This window comes from Pollicipes pollicipes, unplaced genomic scaffold (assembly GCF_011947565.3).
Source record: "Pollicipes pollicipes isolate AB1234 unplaced genomic scaffold, Ppol_2.1 Scaffold_7261;HRSCAF=8764_pilon_pilon_pilon, whole genome shotgun sequence".
NCBI lineage: Eukaryota > Metazoa > Arthropoda > Thecostraca > Pollicipedomorpha > Pollicipedidae > Pollicipes > Pollicipes pollicipes.
In genome coordinates, this window is record NW_023597054.1 from 49,260,654 (window position 1) to 49,288,240 (window position 27,587).

Genomic DNA, 27,587 nt, shown 5'->3' on the forward strand with positions numbered 1-27,587 from the left:
CTTCACACTGGCTTCCACCTCTTAGCCGGGAGCTCTGGGTTTTAATCCTCTGTTTTCATTGTCAACGAGAGGTTTATAATGTCGCTGGGTTATCTCGAGAGGCACTCCCCTTTACCTGTTTTTGAGTTATGGCTCACCTAGTTGTTACGATACAGATCTCCCATGGGCGGATTATGCACGCATCAACTCTGTCTTCCACCGCAATGACGCGGCAGTTATTCGTTTGGGCTGAAATATGTCAATAACACAAAAAAATTGTTTCACTTGTCAGGGGTTTACATTAATCGCGCCATATTTACATCGTGCACTACGCAAGTTAAGCAACACTATGTTCGTCGTGATATAATTGGTATATGCTGAAAAAACACTGTACAGAAACTTGCTAATTTTGCAGGCCAAACTAACAACCGTGTGTTGTTTTCGCTCCATGCCCCGGCTAAAAAGGCCCGCGTTGTGAAACCACATTGGCAATACAAACCTTTGCTTTGGAAGCTTTGAAAGCTTTGGAAGCTTTGGAAGCTTTGGAAACGACATGGGTCAGTTGCGACGAAACTTCATAACACGGGCCAAAACCCGTGGTGCAGATTTGGACAGATCTGGGCGATTGGACATGGCGCCTGTGCGCGGAGATGTGCTGCCGCTCTCGCCTGCGAGTGGAGCCTTGACCCACGAGCGCGAAATTTCTCGGCGACCTTGCAAGATTGGCGGTAGATCTCGTAAACGAGAGCAGAAAGGGTTGTGAAACCGGCGGGACGGTGCCGATGGGTACACTTTTTGAACGTATCGTCCGACGAAATGTACTTTTGAAGGTGTCTCGTCCTGATAGCTTAGACATGGGCATTATCCGCGTGTTGATAAATGGTAATTTTCCTCCCGGGTACACCACTGGTTTGTCAGCTAAGGCACCGTCAGAAGGCATTGAAATTTCAGTGCATTCAACTTATCAACGGGAAGATCAAGAATGAAAAAGCGAGTGAGTGTCACGTCAAGCTATCATATATCTCCAGAGGTGCTAAAAAAGCACGATATCAGGATCAAAACAAAGTCTTCACATCCAGAACAACCATGTTTGCTGCCGAAAGAACATACTCAGCTTTTTTATAGCGCGTGCAGGACACGCGCGAACTGATCCGACTGTATTCACGACTTGTGAAGACCTCACAGGAGGACGAACGAGGCAGTAACAAGGTCGGGCATATCCACATAGACGTGCACGTTTACACCACATAATCCCTGCATCACAGATACCAAAAAGGTCACGCTTCTAGATGGATTCAGTCAATGTAAAGCTAGCGCACCGACTCCGCGTCTGGTATTAGAACAACAATCACAACACCCGTCAGCTGCATGTTATCTATGCAGCCCTCCGCTAATCGGATTCCCCCAAGCTCAGGTACCGGACCGCACTCGTCGCGGGAGCCCGTCCGATCAGCCGTCCACCCGGTCCAGGATCCAGTTGAGGTACTCGGAGACCCGAGTGTTGACACTGGGCACGGTCGCAGAGCCGCAGCGGGTGGATCCGAATGAGACGACGCCGATCAGACTGTAGGGCGGCCCGCTGACGGCCGACCAGACCAGGGGGCCGCCCGAGTCGCCCGGACACGAGTCGCGGCCCGTCTCGCCGCCGGCGCAGATCTGCTGCGGCCCCAGTGTGCCGCGCAGCGCGCGGATGGTGTCGCCGCACTCCTCCTGGTTCACCCCGGGCAGCTTCACCTCCAGCAGCACCTCACTGCTCGGAGAAGCCTCAGTGGGTCCCGTGCGGCCGAAGCCGGCCACAGTCATGTTAACGCCGGTGAAGTTTTGTCGTCCGACGTCGCCGAACGGCAGGCAGACCTTGGAGACAAAGTTGCCCTCGATGACGGGGCGGTCTAGCTTCAACAGCGCGATGTCGTTCATAAAACGGGCCGGTACGTCGTAGTCCTCGTGAACAATGGCCTTGACGACTGTGAAGTCTTGCGGCGGGACGTTGCATACCCTTTCTCCGGTTGCCGAGTTTTGGCAATCAATGGGCTGGGAAAGGTCATGCTCACCAAGACGCACCGTCTTCAACTGAAACCCGAATGGCAGGCCGGACACGCAGTGGGCCGCAGTTAACACATACTGTCTACCGATGAGGGTGCCTCCGCACTCGTACCGCACCTCTTCCGACGGAGCCTCAGTGTACCCAAGCAGCGCCACCCACGGAAACTTGCCGAGAGGCACCTCCGTGCCGCCGATGATGCGCCCAGCGAAGTTTAGGCCACAGGCTTTGCCGCTCTCCAGCACCGCTCTGTTTGGATGTTGCTCCGGGGGACCGGTGAATGGTCCGTCACCGGACTCGGTGGCGCAGCAGACCAGTAGACGCCTGCCCCGCTCCCCGCATTGACTCCTGCGCAGGTTGGATATCTCCTCGCCCGTCGGTCGGCGCCCATTCGCGACGAGCCGGTACAGAGGCGGACAGTCCTGGATGATGCCGCAGGTGCCGTTCCTTTTGGCGAAGTCCTGGCAGGCGGACGGTCCGCTCTGGCGCCGGGTGCGAGCAGCCGCCGAGCCGGACACCAGGGCACAGGCGGCCACCAATAGCGACAGCAGACGCATCGTGGACGCGGCGGGACACAGACTGATGGCAGCTGGACTGGCGCGATCGACCCTCGTAATCGTGCAGCCGATCTCCGCCCGCGCCCTCGCGTCCGCAGTGACTGCCGGGGCTCAGGCGCTCAGTGTTTATAAGCTGCGCTCTTGCCCAATCAGATATGCCCTGGCGACGCTGCTGCCCCCTGTAGGCGCTCCGCGGAGAAACATCACCGTCCGAGGAGGCGTTCCACGAACTGTCTCCGCCGGTTCGCGCGGACGCCGCCACATCTGCCTCAGATAGTCACGTGTCCCGAGGAACGTGTGACGTCACCGCTCGGCGGTGGAAATCCCGGCTCAAGTGCGGTAGGTACGGTAGTCTACCGAAGGTGACTGCGGCGTCGGGCGGTGAGGCTGGCGATGTAGATCTCGCCGACATTGCTAACGTCATACGTGGTAGCGGATAATGGGTAGAACCCTACCCATGTCATGAGAACGTGTCACGTGGACCACATCATGAGAACGTGTCACGTGGACCACATCATGAGAACGTGTCACGTGGACCACATCATGCGAACGTGATGCATTTATATCTTGTAATACCTCGACAACAGTCTGGCCAACTTCGTTACGGTGCATGTAAGGACTGGAAAACGTGTGGGAAGTCCACTCCGATTGGTTACATCTCCCACGGCTTCCATGAGTTCGAGTACATCACCGCACGACTCATGCGCCGTGCAAATAAACTGATGTAACTATTGTCGGTGGGTCAAACGCCGCTGCATTCTGAGCTCCGAGAACATTGGCTTAGGCGCTTTTGTACTCGAAGAACGTCTCATTATAGTTTTATTTCAGTGGCCCGTATTGCAAACCGAAGCAATTGATGGCTGATCTTAGGTGGGTATGCATCATCGGTGCACGGTGCGAAAACACGCCATTGTAATGGCGCAACGGCTCCCATTCGTCAGGTGATTAGCCGAGGCTGTTTCTGACAAACATGTTACGATGCAGTGGCGTAGCAAAGATATCATGCAGTAAGAAGTAGAGTGGGGTTAGTGGGGGCACCCGAAGCCAATAGTGTCATTCTGAGCTGTTTGGAAGCTCCGTTTTGGTGATTTTGACGCATGTTTAGTATCAGTAATGCTTGTTTTTGTTTTCTCCCGGCATTTTCTTGGCGTTCAGGTATTACTACTAGGTATTTCACGCTTTTTATTGGTTTTCTACGCATTTCTTTCGCCTACCGATTGATATAGGATGTGAATGAGCATGCTTGCTTCCTCAAAAAGGAGGAACACCGTCCTCTGGAACCGAATTTTCTGTTGTGGTTTGGGTGCTCAGCCTTCCTTACTGGCGCAACCTAAAAGTAAGACTCTTCCCCAAGGCATATATTTTTCTGGGCATCTACGTTGTCTATTGCACGCACGCAGAGCAAAGCTGGTGAGCCTTCTGTAGTGAAATTCGATGATCACATAAACTTCCGTCTAATAACAGTGATCCAAACGGAATTCGCAATATGTGTTGACTAGAACGGCTGCCCTGTACTGGTCGAAAACTCGTCAATTCGTGTAAAAATTTGGCATATTTTGATGTGATCTTAAAAATTGCCATCCTCGCGGTGGGGGGGGGGGGGGGGCGGGTATGTTGAGAGCCTGGGTGTCCTCCCAGAAAGTCTGTTCGGTCCAATCTCGATGTATGCCTCTTGCGGCGACTTGGATTCGACATGGCACCTTTTGTTTTGAAAGCGGGTAGTGGCCGGTATGTTCCATGTCGGGACCTCCGTACCTATTGAGGTCAGCGTGATCACCCAGCACCGGGCGGCCACCATGTCTGTAGGCGTCGGAGGGAAGACTTATGTTCATGGGCCGTCGGCCTGCTGGGTGCTGGGCCGACGTCAGGCTGCGGTCGAGGCTACATCCAGCCTATATGCACCCGCTGGGCAAGACTACTCCTAATCTCCGCCGGTTTCTGACTGATCTCCGCGCCTGCACCCTGCGGTCTCCGCCCCTGGTGGCGGATTTGCTCAACTACTTCGAAACCCGCTGGCTGCCTAGATGTCGTTTTCGATACTCTGGCAACCCCGCATCTGTTGCGGTCGGTAGGGATGGGTCGTGCTGGGCTTCCTCGCCACTAATGGCTCAGGGAGGGCGAAAGCCCTGCTGGCAACGCCACCTGGCCCGGCATCTTTTAGGCTAGTGATGCTGGTGTTGGGCAACTCGCTGGTGGCCCCGGGCCGGCGCAGCGACTGACTGACGCGGCGTGACTCCTCACTGTCAGGAAGGCTGGAGGTCGCGACTGGCGACGGGGTGCGCGTGTTGACAAAGGGCGAGGACTGCACCGGACAGCTAGACTTGTGGCTTGCGCGGCTTTGCGACTAGCGAAGATGTGCGCATGCGCGGCGGCATAACTTCCAGCACGCGGCATGTGCTATCCAGTTTTCATACGTGCATGTGTGCGCGCATGACGTGCCCCGGCGCGAGCCACATGAACAGTGATGGACGTGATCTCTGTGTACCTCATTGACTCGTCTTGATTCGATATTGAGCATATTTTTTTTAGGTCAGTCTTCTGCATTTGCTGTACTGTGTTGCGACCTTAAAATGGATCTTTGTTGTCTGAACTTATTGCGCGACCACGGTAAAGAGGCAGGAGTGCTGCGGTGTTTGTGTGTGTGTGTGTGGGACGATGAGCGCCGGCTGGTGCCCGTTAAGCCGCGAACACGAGCTCAGGCCTAAGTGCTTGTGAGGTTCATGTCCATGAGGAAGAGCACGGCACGGCACAGTGCAGAACAGGATCAGGTAGGGTAGGACAGCACTGGATTTTTTGCTGCAAATATGGCGGTGGTGCAATATTTCATGATTAAGGTACCACAATGGAACTTTGAAACCGCTGACTCTACTAAACAAATGACGTCGCTGGCAAAATACAAATTCGCTCTGTTCCAAAATGTGAGAGCTGAAGCTCCACCACGCAGCCCTGAACGCCGAAAGGCCAATACCCCCCCCCCCCTTCCCAACCCCACTTGTGCTGGGCACGTCATCCTTGAACGCTCATATTGTTTTAAAACTTGACCATTCGTCATGGTGATGTGATTTTCCATCCAAAAACGTAACCCACTTCACTTTACACTCTTCGCCGTGTCGTAGCGCTGGGCAACACCCGTCCGAGGTAGTATCAGGAACATGTAGGCATACATTTTTTTTTTACCTTCCACCTTGCACGCTCTCCGCCCAGGATCGGTGGGGCTTCCCCAGCGGAGCGTGGGATGGCGAGCAAGCCGGCCATGGCCGGGAATTCCCCGCTCGCCAAACCAAACAAGACCATTAGGCCGAGCGGGGCCTGAGAGAGAATGCTGACGCGCCCGCCGCTCTGGCCGATGGGCTCGTATTGCTGGCCGGATCTGCGAGGGAAAACAGTGTTGAAAAAGCTTCTGATTTACCACATAAGATTGGTGAAAGAAACTGACACTTTTGCGAACCAATTAGTGATGACAATGACAAAATGAAAAAAAATTTCAATAGACAAGACCATATTACAGCTTACTATCCCATCTTAACGAAACTCAAAGCTTAGTACTGGTCTGTGCTTGTTGACACTTGCAACGCGAGCATGTGTAGAACACATGCCAGCGTTAAAGGAGTGCCCCTGGTGACGTCAAATAGGGATCTTTGCTGAGAAGTGCGTTGTCGAGACGGTTTTACCTGGTATATATCGCCTTGCGTTGACGTTTGGCTGTATGAGCAAATTAAGTCATAATATGTTGCCAAACATAGCAACTTTAATCAGGATAGTCTTAAGCAGGTGCCAGAAATATACTACAAACTATACTTTATCACTGTTGACATCACAGATCAGCCGTGACTGAGTGCTTTTCCAACGGCCCTTAAATCTGTGTTTTTCGCAGATTTTTTCAGCCAAGATTCACTTCACGTACAAAACAGCATAAAACATCAAATAACTAGGCTTATTGCTAGTCGTAAGGATCGTGGCTGGCCGCAGCATCTTGCGATGAACGCGATCCGTTTGCTACGCAGCGTTTTAAAACGTCGTGTCATTTGAGACGGATGGGCTCGAACGCTCGCCACGCGGTAATGCAGTGAGTTCAGTGCAAGGCTGTGGGCTTTTGGCTGTATTCATGTCGTGAAAAGCTGAGTGGCTAGAAGCGCGTATCTAATCGTCAGCTTTTCGATGTAATAGCTTTGAAAAGCCCTGCCGATCTAGGAAGATCGTTGTTTGTGGATACTTGGGCTGTAGCTCCAGAGGTAAGCGGAAGACGCTGGAGCAACACATGTCAAAGATTCATCCCGGGCTCTCAGCTGCTGATAGTAGCAGCTGCTTTGAGGTAAGAGACTGAGCATCACTGTTATAGGCCTCTCACATTGCCCGTTGTACTTCTGGCTTAGCGCACTAATCGGTGGGCAGGCGCGAGATAAAACGCTTTTATTTTCATCACATAACATATAAAGCTGAATGAAGGTGGTAGAGGTGTTCAAAAATGTTGTTTGCATCTATTGATACCAATATTGCATGGGTCTTGCTCTAAATGATTTGGGCCGTGTTTCATTTCAACTACTGTGTTATTGGTAGACAAACCAGTGTCCTAGAATTGCCGACTTTGAATATAAGGTAACACCCTGTGAGGAAGAATTTTTCACTCCTTTTCCCCATATTTCGTGTGAATTTTTCACTTCTGCCTGACATTGTCTAATCGCACATACCAAACCCCTATTTCCCTTTCTGAGGTTTTCAGATGTCATCCAAAACCGAGCTCACTTGAAATCACCAAGCATAAACGAGGCTCCACAGAACCTGGACACCTATGGCTATGCCCTGCCCCACACACATCTGAATCATGTCTATGTATGCATGGTGCCGCCAAGCCCAAGAACCCCAGCGACTCCAGCCGCTCGCACGCATCAAGTTTGGTTTGTTTACAAAACGCATCACAATTGGCAGTTGTGTGACAAACGCAAGGTTTTCACGCATCCCCTATTTTTTGGTCCCACCACCACACCACGAAAGGAGAGCCTGGTGCAAACACCAGCAAGGCCTGGTAAATAATTTACGCATTTCCACGCATTTCTTTCTTCCCCAGGAAACTGGACCACTAAATTGCACCACTCCCGAAATGCAGGAGTGAAAAATTCAAGAAATGTCTTCTAAATCAAATTTATAAGATGAATATCACCATTTGAGCACTCATGTTAACATATTTTAGGTCAAATCAGCTGATTACAAAATTTTTCCACAAAAGTATCAATTTTTACATTTATTTAACTACTTTTGTTTTTCTTGGTAACATACGAGTGTGATACCACTTTATTCTTCCTTCCTTTTCGATTGTCTTTAGAGGCACCACTTGTTGCTTAAAATGTTGACCAATTTCTCTGCAAGATGCCCCAACTACAAACTTGTGCGTATTTCATACATAAATTGGATTAATTCGCCAGCCGCCCAGACATGTTTGATATGCACACAAGAGAGAACACTTCACAGGGAATGAGGGAGACCATTTGGAGCACGGAACTTATTTTTACCGCCATTTTTTTGCCCTGTTAAATCCTCGTTTAACGGTTTTCTTGGTTCATGGTGGCGCTCAATAATGATAAATCTAAACCTTTCTGGTGTCTAGCTCACCAGGCTGCCTGACAAGGCTATCCTAATGCTGCCATACAGAGCTTTGGGACAGACCTGACGCAGCTAATACAGAAGTGTTTGATGGCGAAATTCTGCCCTCTGGAGATGTTTATTATGCACACCTCTTATTTGTTTCGTGTAGGTTGGTGATGGTGGTCGCATGTTCATCTCGTAGGTTGGTGAACATGATTGATATTTGTATTTGGGGGTTAAGTGGGATGACTCTGTCTGCTAGCAGGCCATGCAAAAGGCACTGACTTTTTGTTTTAGGGGAGCAGGAAGAAGCCAGTAAGTTTCCTGTGGACCAAGTAATTGCTTACCTTACCTGCTTTCAACACATGATTGGTAACCAGAGCTAGTCATTTTCTGTTTTAATCCATCGAGTTTTGTCATAAGACAAATTATGAAGCCACAGGGCATGCAATGGGATTATTTTGTTCCATATTCTTGATTATTTGCCCCAAATTTCTATAAGTGGTCCGTCATGGCTGGTTTAACCAGATGTTTTCTATAGTTTTCATGGTTTGCTGACTGACAAATGACTGTACTGTATGAATGCACTATATTTTTAACACAGGGATATTCTAAGCTGCATAGCAATTATAATATGAGTTAAATGTTAGTATGTAACAGATAGTCAGACCATGTCATTTAAAATGTGAAGCCAACATGTCAAACTTTGCCATTAAATATGAATAAACAAGCCTTAATAGATGACTTTGCTGCAGCTGAAAAGGCGACCAGCAATACTGGCATGGTCATCTAAAAGTTATGTTACTTTTCGAGAAGTGAGATTGTTTTGTGAAGCATACCCATTACTGCCCTTGACATAGGTTAACCATGGCAATTAAAATTAGTTGTTCAAAATGATTTAAAGTGTTTTGATTTGTGTGTTGTCAACTTTTTCTGATGTCAACAAGCATACAGCAGTAAACTGAATAAAAATGCAAGCTAAAACCAGCCAAAAATGAGCTTTATCACGTTTTTGTTACAAGTGCTGCTGTCAACAGATCGGTGAGGTTGAGATGATGTTGAACATGTGGGCTACTCTAAGTTAGATTAAGTCGGTTAAGCGCATGGCAAGTGGCAATAGGCATTGTGCAAGAATCAGTAACTCACAACTGCTGCTGTGATACAAACAGGTTAGACAGGGTGAGATGAAGTAAGGCCTCTTAAGGCTAGGCATAGTTTGTTACCTTCATGGGAATAAGCATTGATATTTTGAAAGAAACAGTGACAAAGTGTTTGTTTTCCTTGACCCCATTTTAACAGAAGCCAGAGGTATGTCTATGGTGTTTGACTTGATGATGGGCTGATGTGTAGGAGTCCAAGGTTTTTGTTTGTTTGAGTGTTTTATGCTTGCTGAATTTTCTATTATTATTTTGTTATTAAATTCCCTTGCTTTGTCTTGTGTTAAAAGTGCGGTTGAAGGGAAGTGCAAAGTACAGCATCAACATATTGGTGTTAATAACTTTCATGCTCATTAGTAATGAGCATAAAAATGAGTGAGGGAGTGACGGTGTAATGAGACATTACACTGTCATGAAATTACGATGCTTTGATGTTTCTGTTTCAGTCTAATGGCCTGAGATGTTAAAAAACAAAACAGTTTTGTCAGCTTTCCGATATTACGTCCATGCCAACTTGAAATAGATGCCTTTGTTTGCTGAAGCATCAGTCACGAGATCATAAGTTCCATCTTTTGTGAATTTATTTTTTCACTCCTGCACGGTCTTTTGCGACGGAATTTTTCACTTTCACCCTAGTTCAAAAGCGATTCTGGCTCCCTGAGACAAACACAAGCCCCGCCCACTCGAATGTTAGACTGTTTCATACCAGCTACTGACTTTTGGAAAGCGTTACATTAGCCGTGCATCTGTGCCAATCAAATTTGGGAAGAAAAATAAGTTTGTGAGCTTAGAAGCAGTCACTTATCATCAAGTCGCAAGCTTAAAAAATAGCATCCCGCTTAATCCCTAACAGCCCGCACATTAACTAAAAAAGCCAGCGCACTAACAATATGTCACCTGCGCTGCGCGCCGCCATGTTCATGGACGCCCCGCCGTCTACGGAGATGTTAAACGTTTTGCGAGCCCAGTAGTCGACAAGTGTGACGTCACACGCTCCGCGTCACGAATCCACATGGCCGCCCCACCAGTCATAGAACAGGATTTCGACTACTGGTAGCACGATAGTTAAAATGAAACGCGGCCTTGGGTCATGTTAGAAAGCATGAGTTCTGCACCGGTAATGATAATGTGAAGATAATAAAGGTCGCCTGCACACTTAGCTGATTGTGCAATGACGTCACTAAACCTACGGTGATGCTGTTGCCAGGTGCTTGCAGAACCATGCTGTCGGTAAATATAGGACTACAGGGATGCAGTTTTGCAAAATACGCACGGTTGAGGGATGGAGGGTGTGGGGCACGAAACAGTGATTGAGTCTGCCTCCAAAATGTACTGAAACAGGGGAGCAGTTTCTCTCCACAGATTTGACGTACTTTCTTTTCACAGTTAGGAGCAGGGCCGTAGTTTTCCATAATTAGTTTGGGGGCTAAACCCTAAAAATTATGATGAATAGAAACAATGGTGACAAAATGATAAACAAAAATGGGAAACTACATTCATGGACAGGAGACACAATGCCCTCCCCCTATGTGAATAGGAAACTGCACGCCTCCAAACTGATTATGCAAAATACGTCGGGTTTGGAGATGGCGAGTGGGGGACAAGAACAAACGATCCCGCCTCCAAATGCGCTCAAAACAGCTTTTTTCGCCAATTTGACGCACTTTCTTTCCGCGGTTGGGAGCCGGTCTGTAGTTTCTCAAAATTAGTTTGGGAGGCTAAAACCTGATAATTATGATAAACGAAATATATAGAGTACAAAATGATAACTAAAAAAGACTACATCCATGGTTAGGAGCAACAATCCCCCCCCTCCCCTTATCTGAAGAGGAAACTACGTGCCTTCAGATTGGTTATATTAAGTATGTTTTTATCTGATAATTATTTTAGTTAAGCCTCAGTCATCATTCAGTTCCTAATGGCCATCAGATGGTACTTGTGCAAATGAACTCCCGAAAGAAAAGTGGCTGATGGCTGTGCCGCATTGCATTAAATTTGTCTTGTTTGTGGTTTACTGGATTTAGAGTTATATTGCAACGGTTTCTGAAAGACTCGGCCCCAGGTGACAATTCAGACAGTTCTAAATTTCGTCGGTGACAGCAAAGGCACTTTCTCACCCCTGAGGCGGGGCAAGCCGCCGTTTTTCGCCGGAACGGCCATGACTTCCTCCGAAGTGGGCCATCACATCAAATGGGAACGTCTGACCTCCGTCAGCCGAACAAGATGAATGGACGGAAAAGCCAGATCACCGGCGGAACAAGGTGCGCGCGGGCATCTTTGTCAGACATGTTTGGGAGATGTTGCCGCTCCGCCCCAAGAACCCCGCCGCGCCGCCGCCGCCGTCGCCACAGCTGGCATCAGAAGTGCCACGCCACGTGTAAACTTGGCCAGAAAGGGACGAGCAGGGCCCGCTCGAGGCGAAAACAGGCGGGCCTTGCTTTATCGCCGGTGACGCCACGCCCGAGATCTGGTTCAGGGGCACGTTGGGGGCCGAACTCTGGAAGCAGGCCCGGCGACTCATTGGACGGAGGGGGCGAGGCGGCAAAGCTATCAGACCGCGGAAGAAAACAGGGTCGGCCGAACCAGTTGAAAGAGTCTGCAGCTCTTTAGCTTTACTAAGCTAAGAATCGACGAGGTCAACTTCCGCCGGACCGTCAGACTCTCGTCCAACACGCAACACGCCGTCCTTTCCTGAAGATCGAATCGTATAGAGACCGTACCCGGAGGATGACAGGCACGGAACGCGCCCGACCAGCACGGCTCGACTCCGGCAGGGTTGAGGAGCCAGACGACTGCAGTCCTGCTTTTATTCATCTGTACGTTTGTGGGTAACGCTGCTCCGAAGCACGGCTTCGGTTTTTTTTACTAAGAGACGATCGCTCTGTTTCGTTGCCTCTCGCTTGACCTCAGGCATGACGGCATGAAGAGGCATAGGCTTATTCATGCCGTCACACACTGCCATACGACCAAGTACCAGTGAGGACCGCCCGGGATGCCGGATTATGCACGGCGGTAGCCAGATCTACCTGTTGGTGTACCATGCCTTGAGAGAGAACAGGACACAGCCTGCTCTCTTTCGGCGTGGTGTGCGCCAGGTCTTATGAGCGCTTGGTGGCGGGATGCTCGGAACGGATAGAGATCCCGCCATCGACGTTCATAGGAAGGGCGACATGGGACCGGGTCGCCAAACAGGTCGGTCAGGCCGAGGCACCAGAGCGTGCCGGCCGCGGAGACTGTAAGGTGTGAGCGATGGCTACGCCGGGAGCTCGCCGTCTGCCGAGGGGGTCCACCGTCCCAGCGGGCGCGCTGTCTACCTCCAGGCCTCTGAGGGACGCGCCGTGAGGCGGTGCCTTGCAAAGCTCGCTCCGGCAGGCGGGAGGCGAGGGCGTAAAAACGCAGGAGCCGGCACCTCCGTGCTGGACGAGGCGCTGCCTAAGGCGCGTGCGTGGCAGCGGAAAGCTGCGAGCGGTGGGCGTGACCGGAGAGATGATGTGTCGCCCCGCCATGGACGAGACGCAAGGGAGCGTCGTCCGAATAGCGGGCCTCAGCGCTGGAGATCAGGCGAGAGAACGAGAAGTCGTCCAGTCTCGGACACCTGAAGTTGGCCAAGTGGCTTCGTCGGTGCCGAGCTGACAAATTAATATGATATGATTTAAATGGAGCTCAAACGTGGCTTTGTTGAATGTTTGAAATGTGACGAATAAAGTGAAGTTAGCTTAACGAGGACTCACGCTGACCAGCCAGTTGCAATCTAAAGGAGCTGGATAGTGGGAAAGGTCCCATCCCTGTTGGGGTCGAGAATAAGTGGGGTGACGTGGGCGCCAGCGGATTTCGTTGCTTGGAGTGAGCGTGGTGGGGCGCCGAATGCGCGGAGTTCGCGTGGATATATTAAGGCCGAGGAGGGCTTCCAGGGTCGCTTCCAGCGGGCCCTTCCAGCGTAATTCGCCAGTTGCGTGTGATCCCTGGAAATTGAGCGTATTATCGCTGCATCTGGTTCCGTTCGTGCCCCGTTTAAATACTATGATCAACTAAAAAAGCGGAGGAGGAATGCCAAAGTTAAGGGCGCACAACAACGTGCGGGGAGACAGCCGTTCATAGTGCCTGACCGGACCTACCATCCCGCCAATGCCCCGGTCACCCGCCTAATCCTAGCTCTGTGGCTTACATGAGTGTGCGTTGATGTCGGGTGCGCCGAAGTCACAACGTGCCGTGTCATGTGCTAGCATCATCTGGCTCGTACGCTGACCAATGGGCTCCTCACCAGTAATTCATTCTTGTATGTAGGCTTGACAGCAGCAGCTGGCGACGCACAAACAACCAGCGGTGGCCCGGCGTTAGCGCAGCGCACTTATCCCAACCCAGAACCCCTCTCCCCTCCCACCACAAATACATCTTATGGATTTCGATTCACTCCCCTCGAACGACAGACTTGACATACTACTACATGGAGCCGGCCAGGGTGGCGGGAGCGTTGTGCGATGGCTCGAACTTTCGACAATGCTGACGAGATAATTAGCTTAGAAAATACGCTAGAGGCACCTTGATGCGCGAGGTGCCCCGCTGGGATACAACAACAAATGAATTGATTTAGCCCACGTTCGCGGCGGCGGCTAAGCCATCATCACGTGCAAACTGAATTCGCTTCGCATCGATCTTTATTGCAATGCTAGGAAATTGGATTTTGGTAGAAAGATAAGTCGTTGTTGCTGCTGTTCTGTCCGCATTTGTTTCCTTCACTTCCTTCCATAAATGTTTCAAACGAGGACTGGAGTTGGCGGAATATCAGCACACCATTCCCACACCATGGGACTGAGCGTCACATCATGTTTATGTTACCGAACAAATCACCACATCAGGCGGGAATCATTGAGCCGGGCCGTATTCAAGCGCGTTTTTCCCACAGAATGCAAATGCTTTGCTTAAAGACGGGTACATAGCTAGTCTATCCGGTCCAAGATCCAGTTCAAATACGAGGACACCCGGGTGAACACGCCGGGCACTTGGCCCTGGCACGAGAGGGCGCCATACGCCACCAAGCCAATCAAACTGCGCTGAGGCTCTGTCGTCATGAGCGGAGTCCCCGAGTCGCCGAAGCACACGTCGCGACCGTGCTCTCCGCCGGCGCAGAGCTGGCGGGGCCCGAGCGTGCCGCCCAGGCGTCGGATAATCTGCGCGCACGTGTCTTGCGCCACGCCCGGCAGCTGCACCGCCAGCAGGACGTCACTGGCCGGACCGTCGGGCGCCCCCACCCGGCCGAAGCCGGCCGCCGTCAGCTGCCGCCCCGTGTAGTTCTCACGCCCCACGTCGCCGAACGGCAGGCAGATCTTGCCGACGAAGTGGTCCTCGATGACGGGCCGGTCCAGCTTCAGCAGGGCGATGTCGTTTAGGCGCACGGTTGGCTTGTTGTAGTCGCGGTGCACTGCGAGCTCGGCGATTCGGAAGTCCTGCGGCGCGTTGCACAGCTTGAGGCCGAACAGCTCCGTCCGACAGTCGACGTCCTGAGAGACGTTATGCTCGCCGAGCCGCACCGTCTCCAGATGAAAGTCGGGCGGCAGGCCGGTGACGCAGTGCGCTGCCGTCAGCACGTGCTGCTGGCTGATCAGGACACCGCCACAGTCGTACGTGATGTTGTCGGAGGACGAGTGGCCGTACCCGAGCAGCGCCACCCAGGGGTATTCTCCCATGCGCACGCCGTGGCCGCCGGTGATGCGTGGGCTGAGGGTCGCGCCGCACACGCCTCCGCGGCTCACCACCGCCCGGTTCGGGTGCTCCTCCGGTGGGCCGTCGAAGGGGTTCGATCGGCTGTATGCGCAGCAGACCAGCACGAGGCCACGGCCGTTATCGCCGCATTGGCTGGCACGCAGGTTGGCGATCTCCCCGTCCGTCGGTCGGCGCCCGTTGGAGACGAGCCGGAACAGAGCCGGACAGTCCTGGATGGTGCCGCAGGTGCCGTTCCTTTTGGCGAAGTCCTGGCAGGCGGACGGTCCGCTCTGGCGCCGGGTGCGAGCAGCCGCCGAGCCGGACACCAGGGCACAGGCGGCCACCATCAGCGATAGCAGACGCATGGCGGCCGCAGCGACGAGTCACAGACCGCGACGGCACAAACACGAACTCGGCTTCTGTCGGCACTTCGGAGGCACCCCGCAGCTGTGCCTGCCCACGTATGACGCTATCGTTCTGTTTACCGCGGGAAACCCTCCAGCCACGGCAGTGTTTATGTCGGCGCTTGCAACGAGATCCAGCAGCGCAGTCACCACCAGTCAGCGCTGCTGTCAGAAGACCGGCTCCTGCCGCTCCCCGATAAAAATTAAGGCCATGTATGTAGAGATCAACACATGCCTATGCCTCCGGTCGAAAGCACCATGTTTTTCCCGCACCCGGTGGTTTGCCCACGTCCGCGATCGGTGGGATTTTCCATTTCAGTGACTTTTTTAATACAGCTTGCGGGCTGTGGGTATGGTATTTCCCTCGATGTACTGTCCGAGTTGAACGGATTGCAACTGCAGGCTGAACTTGACTCGTGCAAAGAATACGGGGAAAAAGTCACGGGGATGTGACGTAACTTTACAGGCATGTTATTAGGATGCACAGTAATCCTACCATCCTAGCATGCCAGACCTGCTGGCTCTATGAAACATACATATAAAGCTTACATATCTGAGCAGAATACTCACGATATGACTGGATATGATATAAATGGGCGGTTTTTTTTGCAACCTGGTCTGCACGGGCTTTCTAGGCAAACCATAAAGTACGAATTCATTGTGAATAGTAATGAAGCAAACGTAGTTTATTTTGAGCGAGTCGTTAACACGGCTATGCTGTTAATGATAGGGATTTCCCAAGATTATTGATCAAGGCAAAGGCTAAGGAGAAAGACAAACCAAGAACATAATAGGCAATAAATGATGTACGATATCACAATGATTTCCGCAACATTTGTATCATCTGGAGGGAAAATATTGGCCGGCCCGAACCAACCTGGAGAGAAAGCAGAAAACATTACAGAGCTACAGCCACCACAAATGAATATATTTGGGCGCCCTGATGCAGCGGCGTACTCACGCTGGCCTTTCGGATGCTGCCTGGCCGGAATGTCGGCTGGCGTCGTCGGTTTAAATGAACTGACCAAAGAAAAAAAAACCCATGCATGCTTACTTCTTACACCATATGCCATAAGCGAGTATATATAATATGTAGATATAAATATATATGTAGATATAAATATATACCCCGAGGTATATATTTATATCTACAAGGCATCATCTTGAATGCATGAGCCTACCAACTACGCTTTAAATGCATTTTCGAAATCTCCGCTTGTCGTCTGTCGCAGTTTCATCACATGGTAAAATACCGCACTTTACCTCTTACACAACATGCGACCACATGAAAAAGCTATTCAGACCACGGTGGAGCACTCATTGAACTGTATCTTTACATTTAAGAACAGTGCGTTTACATTATGAATGGCGTTGCCTCTAACACTAGCACGGGCCATCCCGCTTCAGCCGAGTCAGCGTCACTGCCGCTGGCTGTTGTCCACGATCCAGGGGATGTACTTGGACACCTTGGTGTAGATGCCCGGATACTTTGGGTTTCCGCAGCCCAGGCCGGTGGAGACGACACCGATCACCTGGTAACGATCGTCGGCGCCCTGGATCACCAGAGGGCCGCCAGAGTCGCCTTGACAAGCGTCCTTGGACGTGCCGTCGCGGCCGTTGGCGCATACCTTGGTGCCCTGGAAACCTCCGAGGAACAAGGTATCGAAAGACGGCGCCTCGCGGTAGTTGCGCTCGCACTGCGCCGGGTCCACCACCTGCAGACGCACCTCCTGCAGCGCCTCTGGCACGCTGCCGGCGAACTGGACCCGGCCCCAGCCGGCCAGGTCGGCCTCCTGACCCGTGTGGTCGGCGTCGGGCGGCGGCAGGCAGGCGGGCTGCACGCGCACGCCCAGCGCCGCCGGCCGGGACAGCAGCAGCAGCGCCACATCATTCTGCGAGCGCCGGTAGGCAGGGTGGAGCACGACACGGGACACGCCGAGGTCCTGGTGGCGGCCGTCTCGGGTGTGCGAGATGTTGTACTCGCCCAGCCGCACGACCAGCTGGGGCGGCTGTCGGCCGTTGACGCAGTGCGCCGCCGTCAGCACCGTGCTGGGGGCGATGAGCGTGCCGCCACAGGTCCAGCGCGTTCCGCCTTCCCTCCGCTCGCCGAGCAGCGCCATCCACGGCCACTTGCTCGGAGTAGCTGGCACACCACCGACCACAGCCGTTACGGGAATATTTCTTCCTATCTTTCGCAGCCGACCAGCGCTGCGGATGGACCTGCCAAAGACGATCCGACTGGGTTGCACTCGGCCGCAGTCTTGCACCAGCTGCTGGAAAGTCTCCGAGTCGTCCGGGGCCGCGGTGGTGGTCAGAATCAGCTGGTTGCGGGGGCAACAAACCTGTCCGTTGCAGCTCCGCGTCCGCTCCGCGTTGGCTTGTTGGCACTTGTCAGGTGTCACGCACGTTCCAAAACCCAAGTCCCGACTCGCACAGGTACCCGCAAAGCCGAAATCGATGGCCTGGCCCCGGACTAGCACCAGCATCACTACAGCAGCGGCCATTGAAGCGAGCATCATGCTGTGGCCACTGCTCAGCCCTGCTAAAACACCATTGGCCGGCTCCGAGTCGGACCGGCTTCAGATGGCCACGGTCGTTCCTCAAAGCGACGCAGAATACGCAGAAAAACGCGGTACTCGTTACTGTCTGACGTCATCAACACAAAGTCCGCTCACCCCAGAAGACGCCGTCCAGTGACATTGGGAGCTGTGACGTCACGGGTAAGTACGTCAAGCGCACCACGACGAACCTGTACAAATATATGCAACAAGCAGAATCAGCTCATTCCTCCAACGACGCGTGCATTGTGGGACAATGGGACATTTGAATATGATCACGTTGCGCAGCCATTGACGCGTAACGTCCCAGGTCGAGTGGGTAAATTGGAAGCAGTGAGAAGAGATTAAACTTCCCATCACGTGAAGCGTCCAGCACCGCGGGCGACCAAGGCCCGTCAGGCCCTGCCGGAGCTGGTGCTGCTGTCTGCAGTTGCAGTCGGGCGCGCGGTTCCCACTATCGCCAGGGCGCCACCAGCGCATGGCGATGCTGCTCGTGAGGAGATTTATATTGCCCCGTGCAGGCGGCGCCACAAGTGACATCACAAACGCATACCTGTACCGTGTACTTGCATCAGTGTGCACCATAATGCAATCTGACAAATCGGATATTCTCTAGACCGTCAGGTGTTTCAGTTCGTTGGTCAGCAGCTATGCTTTTTTGCCCTGACCTGAAGTTACATCGACAATGGGCATTGTCGGACGCCAAGGTGGTGCTGACAACTCTCGGAGCTCAGCGGACGCTTCAAAAGCACGTCACAATCAGCTGTCCAGTCCAGCACGCCGACACATGCGAACCTGGAGCACCACGCAGTCCTCCGAGGGGAGCCGTCAGCGAACATGTTCGTGAAGGGGGCACCACACGCTCGATGTTGGAGGAAGCTTTTGACCTTTGTAGTGTTACAACAGGATGCGTGTCTGCAATCCACCAGCAAGCTATTTTTCGGTTTTGCAACATTTTTTTCATAAATTATCTGTATGGGCTCTTCATCTTATTGAACACATCTCCTTTTTACGGCGCTCTTTGGTAGTAAATGCCTTTTACAACATTTTGCAATATGTCAACGAATACAACATTTTGAAGTTACACGCTTCATTGTTGCTGGAGCCATTAATAATAATCACCTGGCTCTCTGGTGCTCATTACGTTTTTCAATTTTTATAGCGGAAGACAAAAAAAGCTAAAGACACTTGGACGTCTAAGAGCCACAAGCGCCCATCGAGGTTGGCCTAGCTCAGGTTCGGCACATATCCTCGAAACTAATCTTACCGCCTGGCCGTCCTGCCTTTAACTATAGATGGGATCTTTAGAGCGATAGAACTTGCCCAAACATCTTTTAAATGTGGCCAGAGAGGGACTTCCCTCAATTTCGTTCGACGTTCATTCCAATGATTTCATTTGTTTGACGTCCAATTGCAATGATTCATTATTCTTTGGCGAAATGCATCTGCCTCCTCATAATCCTGCTCCTATATTTCGCTAAATAGCACTGGTTTCCTCTACGAATCGGCCTAATTTCCAGTGCCTCATTCTGATATTCCTTGTCTACATCGTTCATAATTTTGAACACCTCTATCAGACCCCTTCTAAGTCTACGACATTACAGTGAATACAAACCCAAGGCTCTAAGAGTATCTTTATATTCTAAGTCGCCAACTCCATCAATCATCCCACTTGCTTTTCGCTGTGCTCTTTCAAGTCTATTTTTATTTTTTTGCTAGCATGTGCACCAAGCCTGTACACAATACTTTAGGTATGGTCTGACATAAGCTAAGTGTAACTTTTTGACGACATTTCTATTCTTGTAATGAACATTCCTGTTAATGAGTCACATCATCCGAAGTGCCTTGCTGCGAGCAGCCTCACATTGCTTTTGAGCATTTCAGTTCCTGGAAATTATAAGCCCTATGTCATTTCTTCCACGATCTGGTCTAACTACCAGCCTCCCAAGTCAAAGGAAATGTCCTCACCGTTAAAACGATCACGATGCAGCACCCAATATTCGTCATAATGGAAGGACGTCTGCCACGGACAGGCACAGTTCCCTAGTTTATGTCAAGTTGATTCGGTTCAACTGGTTGGTATTCTTCGACATCTGTACCAGTTTCATATCTTCAGCAAATTCAAGCACCTTAATATCCTAATTGATCTCAACATTATTCACAAAAAGTAATGAGGAGTGACTTGCCAGCACCAACCCCTGTGGAGCCTCACTCTGCCACCTTCCACGAGATTTTGTACCATTGAGCACCACTCTTTGTTTCTTGTCAAGCAGCCAAGCCTTACACAGCCAAGAAGTTTTCTCTCATTGCTGTTTAATGTTGACTGATATAGCAGACACTTGTGTAGTACCTTATCAAACGCCTTACTTCAATCTAGATAACCAGCACCTAAATAATTGTCTTAAGTTAAGGAGCAAGCATCATCTTAAATGCCGCTGCTCAGCCCTGCCAAAACGCGACTGGCCAGCTTCAGTCCTGAGCGGCTTGAAGTGACCACGGTCGCCTCGCGAAGAAGCGCAATATGAACAACAACGCTGCGCTCGTTGCTGGCTGACGTCATCAGGACCTCCACAGGCAAGCGTCGTGTAATGAGATAGCGCCATGTGATGTCACGGTTAAGTAAATCAGACACACCACGAAGACGCTTGGCAAACATATGTGGTATGCGCAATCAGCTCATTCGGCCCACCGATGCGTGTATAATGGGACGGTGTGATATTTGGATGTGATCATATTGGCCAGCTGTAGGCTAGTTATGCGCCTAAAAGCAGCCCCGGTTGACCACGCCATTGACGAGTCGTCGTGAGGTGTTCATGTGCTCGATATCCAAGACCACCAGCCTTAAGCGGCCGTGACTGCTTAGCCGTTTCTGCGTAAACAGTCAAATCGTGTAGCACTGGCTTTGCCTCTCAGGAATGCGAAAAATTGGCCTTGGCGTTGGGGTCTCAGATAAATTAAGTAGATACGTCCCTGGTCGAATAGGTGCATTGGAAGCAGTGAGCACAGAATGGACTTCCAATCGCATGGGAAGTGGGATCAAAGCGCCAAACACCACGGGCGACCAAGGCCCGTCGGGCCCTGTCCGACCTGTGCTGCTGTCTGCAGCTGCAGTCGGGCGCGCGGTTCCCACTATCGCGAGGGCGCTACCAGCGCAGAGCGATGCTGCTCGTGAGGAGATTTATATTGCCCCGTGCAGGCGGCGCCACAAGTCATCACAAACGCATACCTGCACCGTGTACTTTAAACTAGGAGTTATTTTCGAGGAAGCGGAGACGTTTCGTTTGCAGCCTGCTCAGCCGCGGTGTCTGCAGTTCCGTTGCCAAGCATGCCGACGTGGATCGGTATCGACAAGAAAATCACCTCCTTACCGAGCGTAAGCAGTCGGTGCGATCGCAGACAGATGCTTCGTTGCAGTTGCGAAAACAATGATTAGATCGAATTCATAGCAAACAAAGATTTGACCGAGTCTGTCACTATATGAGATCGTCTACTTCGGCACGACTTGACGAAATTCGAACCTGCGTATATCGCATACAGCTCGGCGGTAAAAGCGACCATCCCTGTTGGTAAATAGAAGCAACTAGTAACATCACATACGAATGCACACCCCGTCAACTGCGCCACTTGGACCCACATCAGTGCACACCATAATGCAACCTGGCAACGTCGTTGGTCAGCACCTATGCTCACACAAAGAAGAACGAGGCGGTGTCCACATAGACGCGCACATATCACATAATCCCTGCATCACAGACACCAAAAAGGTCACGCTTCTAGATGGATTCAGTCAATGTGAAGCTAGCGCACCGACTCCGCGTCTGGTATTAGAACAACAATCACAACACCCGTCAGCTGCATGTTATCTATGCAGCCCTCCTTTAATCCGGCTCCCCAAGCTCAGGTACCGGACCGCACTCGTCGCGGGAGCCCGTCCGATCAGCCGTCCACCCGGTCCAGGATCCAGTTGAGGTACTCGGAGACCCGGGTGTTGACACTGGGCACTCCCGGAAAGCCGCAGTGGATGAATCCAAACGAGACGACGCCGATCAGACTGTAGGGCGGCCCGCTGACGGCCGACCAGACCAGGGGGCCGCCCGAGTCACCCCGACACGAGTCGCGGCCCGTCTCGCCGCCGACGCAGATCTGTTGCGGTCCCAGCGTGCCGTTCAGCTGGCGGACGGTGTCGCCGCACGCCTCCTGGTCTACCCCGGGGACTCGCACCTCCAGCAGCACGTCACTCTTCGAAGAAACCACAGTGGGCCCCGTGCGGCCGAAGCCGGCCACAGTCAGGTTAACTCCGGTGAAGTTTTGTCGTCCGACGTCGCCGAACGGCAGGCAGACCTTGGAGACAAAGTTGCCCTCGATGACGGGGCGGTCTAGCTTCAACAGCGCGATGTCGTTCATAAAACGGGCCGGTACGTCGTAGTCCTCGTGAACAATGGCCTTGACGACTGTGAAGTCTTGCGGCGGGACGTTGCATACCCTTTCTCCGGTTGCCGAGTTTTGGCAATCAATGGGCTGGGAAAGGTCATGCTCACCAAGACGCACCGTCTTCAACTGAAACCCGAATGGCAGGCCGGACACGCAGTGGGCCGCAGTTAACACATACTGTCTGCCGATGAGGGTGCCTCCGCACTCGTACCGCACCTCTTCCGACGGAGCCTCAGTGTACCCAAGCAGCGCCACCCACGGAAACTTGCCGAGAGGCACCTCCGTGCCGCCGATGATGCGCCCAGCGAAGTTTAGGCCACAGGCTTTGCCGCTCTCCAGCACCGCTCTGTTTGGATGTTGCTCCGGGGGACCGGTGAATGGTCCGTCACCGGACTCGGTGGCGCAGCAGACCAGTAGACGCCTGCCCCGCTCCCCGCATTGACTCCTGCGCAGGTTGGATATCTCCTCGCCCGTCGGTCGGCGCCCATTCGCGACGAGCCGGTACAGAGGCGGACAGTCCTGGATGATGCCGCAGGTGCCGTTCCTTTTGGCGAAGTCCTGGCAGGCGGACGGTCCGCTCTGGCGCCGGGTGCGAGCAGCCGCCGAGCCGGACACCAGGGCACAGGCGGCCACCAATAGCGACAGCAGACGCATCGTGGACGCGGCGGGACACAGACTGATGGCAGCTGGACTGGCGCGATCGACCCTCGTAATCGTGCAGCCGATCTCCGCCCGCGCCCTCGCGTCCGCAGTGACTGCCGGGGCTCAGGTGCTCAATGTTTATAAGCTGCGCTCTTGCCCGACCAGATGTGCCCTGGCGACGCTGCTGCCCCCTGTAGGCGCTCCGCGTAGACACAGCACCGTCCGAAGAAGGGCTCCACGAACTGTCTCCGCCGGTTCGCGCGGACGCGGCCACATCTGCCTCAGGTAGTCACGCGTCCCGAGGAACGTGTGACGTCACCGCTCGGCGGTGGAAATCCCGGCTCACGTGCGGTAGGTACGGTAGTCTACCGAAGGTGACTGCGGCGTGGTGGTGAGGCTGGCGATGTAGATCTCCCCGACACTGCTAAAGTCGTACGTGGTAGTGGGTAATGGGTGGAACCCTGCCCATGTCACGAGAGCGTGTCACGTGGACCAATGGGAACGTGATACATTTCTACCTTGTAATGCCTCGGCAACAGTCTGGCCAACTTCGTTGCGGTGTATGTAGGGACTGGAAAACGTGTGGAAAGCTTTGACTCAAGGGGCCTAGCCACCTCCACGGAGTAACTATGGCCTCCAAAACGAGCGTGATACATTGTTATCCTGTAAAACCTCGGCAGCGGCCAGGTGAACTTCGTAGCGGTGTATGTAGGCCAGGTCGCCAGGTTAGCTACTCCTTGGCTTTGTCACTGCCAGTATTGCGTTATTTACCGCGCCGATTTCCGTGATATCCATTGCGTCATATGTTATCGGACCCGCACGCTGGGACTCATTCCGAAGCTAAAGGGTGTAAAGAAAAAACCATGTCTTGATTGCAAATGCCCGTGGAATAAAGACGTGAAGTCACGTTGACGACAAGTTTAATGAAGAAGGTTTAACAAACCATAAAGTTTTTACCATATGGTTTAGATATTATGTCACCATGTAGGGAATCCTTCTATAGCACGCGCTCTAGGTTAGCGATTTTTCGTAAGAGGCAAAGGTGTGCACGCCTTGCCATCTCATGATAACCTTAGTGCACGTATCACACGGGATTTTGCGCACCCCTGACTGATGATCATTCTCTGGTCGCCAAGGTTCCGAGTGCTCCTCTTATTGGAACAGGATGTCTGTAAACCCCATAGATAAAAACCTTGAGAGACCAGATACGGAGAATCAGCCGGCCTTGGGATGTCAGCCTATCGTCTTATGATTCAGACTCCGAAGTGGTCCTCCAGCCCTGCCATGACCATTTTGGCGTAGGGGGAGTCACCTTGTCATGTTGAAGCCGGATGGTCTCTATTTTGCTCCGGAGTCTTGTTCCAGCTGCCTCTATAAGCGCTCAAGTATGCCGAACGTACCGTTCCTCCCTCCACTTCAGGCGGTTGGGAGTGGACACCGTCGCTGAACGAGACGCTGTTCAAAAACCCGCGGTCGACTTCAACCTCGGTGTTCAGTGAAGTGGCAAATGTCATGCATTGTTTTCCTATCGGTTTCTGTCTTCTGCATCGGCTTCTGGTGCATTCTAGAGTCCAAGAAAAGAAACGAACGCCACGACTGCAAAAGACATGTGCAAGTAGAAATGGCTGGGCCATTTTGGACGAACTCACGGCCACGGTACGTTTATCCATCACTAACACTGTCAGGTGTTTAGGGTAATGTTGAGACAAGGCTGCAATTATACGAGACTAAATTTGAAAAACCGGAAAGGGCAGCCTTTGAATGGGACCGGCATGAGGCAAAATTTAAATATATGTATATATATATATATATATATATAAAATGAGAGCTTAAAAATCTGACCGAGTATGAAAACAGCTTGATGCGTATGAAAATAAGGTTCAAAAGCTTGAACGTCCAGGACTGAATCCGGAGGGATGGGGGATGGGCAACACGGGGCCATGGCGCGCTCCCTTAGGCCCACGAGGGGTCCGAATGCTCCGAAGAGGCTCATAGCAGGCGGAACCAAGGTAGGTTTTTACACAAAACGCAACAAAATTTAAGGTCTTTGGACTTCCAAACGACGAAGAGCAGCCGCACACGAAAATGAAAGACCCACGAGTAGACGAAAATCGTTCTTCACTGATTGCGAGGGTGGTAACTGGGAGGTGTTACGGACCATTACGCTGTCCAGAGACCCCACTCTGTTTCTGGGGGCCATATATGCCCACTTGCAGACTCGATCCGGTCGTCAAGGAGCCTGACACGTTGCCCTCGTTTGTTTTTTGAATTTGCTCGGGAGCCCTGCGCTGTTGTTGGGGGCCTTCCTGCGAGCGTGCCAGGACACTCTTGTCAATCAGGGGTCTTCCACTGATTCTTTCTAATCGCTCAAAAGACTATACGCCGTAGCCTAGCCGACGGCCACATAATCCTCCTGACGACCAAAAACAATCACAAGCGAACGCGAACAGCCCGTGGCAAAGCCATTTCTTAACTTATTGAGAGGGTGGTGGTTGGAAGACATTTTGACGCTCATTGTGCTGTCCAGGGGCGTTACGCTGCTGCCAGGACCCCATATCTGCATTAGGTGGGTCAATCCCATTGCTAAGGAACCTTCCACGATGTCCTGTTTTGCATTTTCTCGTGGGGCCCTACGCTGCTGCTGTGACACTTTCTGCTGACATGCACAGGCACTCGTGATCGATCAGCAGCCCTCCTCGGATTCCTCCATTCTCCCGAAAAGCTCTATACGCTTTGGTCGGGCCCCATATACTGGGATGCACTCAGTTGCTCAGGAGCCGTTCACATCAGTCTGGAATGATTTTCACTTGCTCGCAGGGCCCTTTGCTGTTTCTGGGACCCATATAAGGTAAGGCACCTATCTTCTCGATGCTCAGCAGCCCTCTGCATTGATCTGGGGCCATCTTCCTTTGATATTTATTGCGGAGTACTCTTTACTCCTATCGGAGCCCTTTCCATTAACCTGCCCAGACACTCTTGATCGCACAGTGGCATTAACCCACGCATGCTGGTCTTGAGCGAAGCCTCTTTGCTCAGAGGGTCCCGTGCTCTCGCCGGGGCCATTATGTCAGCCTGCCGGGGCACTCCCGATCGTTCAGGGGCACACCACGTTAGTCTTGGGTTCTTCCCGCTTGCTCTGGCAACCCTTTACTTGTTAACGGAAGCCTCTTTTTCCGCCTGCCGCGGCATCCATGATCGTTCAGGCTCCGTCCCTGTTTGCTTCGATGCTTTAGCATAAGAGCACTAGTCGGATATGCGTCAACGAATTTTTACGCATAATTGTCGAACACAATTTTACGTGCTGCAGACGTCGTATCGGTTATTTCCGTTGGCGATTGAATTCGTTAACGTTTTATAACTGTACATCACGCTCTTAATGTATCTCAAATGCTAGGATCTTATGTCCTCCTTCGTTGTAAATAAAGCAAAACCTCTGCATTAGTAATCAGCCATCAGGTGATCACATCAACCGGCTGGCTAGCTGTAAATGGCTAAGAGTGAATTCCGTGCAGGAATTTAATGGTACTGAGCGGCCAACTTTAGTTTATTTTGCCATTTTTTCCAAAGACATTAGCCTCAAAATGGCGGGATTCGCCATGATCTGAAGAAAATGCGTATTCTATTTTCCTAGTACTGCGCGCATTTAGATGGGTTCCCGCAAAAATAGCATGCTAAGAAACTTAAAATATATTAGCCGGAGTGCGATAACTTTTTGTTTGGGGGGGGGCTTACCTTGCCTCACAGTGGTGTGTAGTACCCCTGACAAAATCCTGGATCCACCCCTGTGAACGTCACAGCCGTTCTGCAAACCTTATCATCATGATGATTGAACGTTTCGATAAGCAGCGCTAGGGAGAAGATGTTGAGAACATGACGATTTTAACACCACGCGAATGCTTCCCGGCTAAGACCATCACGCGAGAAGATTTCACAGTCATCCACCGCTTGCCGGGAAATGATCCCGTGATCTACGACTTAAACCACAGAGAAGTGCGCAATGAATTATTCGAGGAGCAAAACAAAATTGAAAAAACACCCCAAGAAAAAGATATGCCTGAATGAGTCGCTCACGCAAAAAGCAAGCAGGCAACCTATTATCAGCTTCTCCGGCTGAACCGATACATTAAAATCTCACTAAAGCTCACAAATATTCACTGTTGTGTTCAAGAGATTCCAGGATTTCCCATCCGTTAGGATCTACTCCATAAAACAGCTGAACGGCGTAATGCGTGGGCCACCTCATGCGCAGTCCGCGGTCGGGCGCGCTGACTCTGCAGAGGCCTGCCCACGAGCATCGGGGTCGGGCGCCGGCCACCCAGGCGCCCAGCGGCCCGCCGCGGCTGCGCCGGCGAGCCGCGCCTCGCCCGGCGGCCCGGTGCCTGCGGCTGCTCTGCAGTCACCCGAGTCAGCGTGTGTTGCTGTGGCGGCTACTGGCGCGGCGCCGGATGCTGCTGCGCTGGCGGCTGGCTCCTCGTCCGGCGTGTCTACGCCTGCGGAGCTGGTGGCTGGTGGATCGTCGGCAGTTGGCTCGCCTCCTG

At 52.1% G+C, this 27,587-nt stretch overlaps 4 protein-coding genes across 4 annotated transcripts; all 4 read right to left on the bottom strand.

Annotated features, from left to right (window-relative positions):
* Positions 1–589: 589 nt before the first annotated feature.
* On the bottom strand, positions 590–2,678 carry LOC119113044 (melanization protease 1). The gene has a single exon (XM_037237363.1). The coding sequence runs from the start codon at positions 2,575–2,577 to the stop codon at positions 1,429–1,431; it is 1,149 nt and encodes a 382-aa protein (XP_037093258.1). The 5' UTR covers positions 2,578–2,678; the 3' UTR covers positions 590–1,428.
* Positions 2,679–13,951: 11,273 nt separating this feature from the next.
* On the bottom strand, positions 13,952–15,419 carry LOC119113046 (CLIP domain-containing serine protease 14D). Its single transcript, XM_037237365.1, has one exon. The coding sequence runs from the start codon at positions 15,377–15,379 to the stop codon at positions 14,252–14,254; it is 1,128 nt and encodes a 375-aa protein (XP_037093260.1). The 5' UTR covers positions 15,380–15,419; the 3' UTR covers positions 13,952–14,251.
* Positions 15,420–16,808: 1,389 nt separating this feature from the next.
* Positions 16,809–17,942, bottom strand: LOC119113048 (venom protease). Its single transcript, XM_037237368.1, has one exon. The coding sequence runs from the start codon at positions 17,935–17,937 to the stop codon at positions 16,837–16,839; it is 1,101 nt and encodes a 366-aa protein (XP_037093263.1). The 5' UTR covers positions 17,938–17,942; the 3' UTR covers positions 16,809–16,836.
* A 3,578-nt stretch (positions 17,943–21,520) lies between these two features.
* On the bottom strand, positions 21,521–23,150 carry LOC119113045 (CLIP domain-containing serine protease 14D-like). Its single transcript, XM_037237364.1, has one exon. It carries the CDS (start codon positions 23,059–23,061, stop codon positions 21,913–21,915), a length of 1,149 nt encoding a protein of 382 aa, XP_037093259.1. The 5' UTR covers positions 23,062–23,150; the 3' UTR covers positions 21,521–21,912.
* Positions 23,151–27,587: the final 4,437 nt, after the last annotated feature.

Bases quoted from the DNA above. Each gene is read 5' to 3' on its own strand.
- LOC119113044 (XM_037237363.1), bottom strand. From the start codon at position 2,577: ATGCGTCTGCTGTCGCTATTGGTGGCCGCCTGTGCCCTGGTGTCCGGC.
- LOC119113046 (XM_037237365.1), bottom strand. From the start codon at position 15,379: ATGCGTCTGCTATCGCTGATGGTGGCCGCCTGTGCCCTGGTGTCCGGC.
- LOC119113048 (XM_037237368.1), bottom strand. From the start codon at position 17,937: ATGATGCTCGCTTCAATGGCCGCTGCTGTAGTGATGCTGGTGCTAGTC.
- LOC119113045 (XM_037237364.1), bottom strand. From the start codon at position 23,061: ATGCGTCTGCTGTCGCTATTGGTGGCCGCCTGTGCCCTGGTGTCCGGC.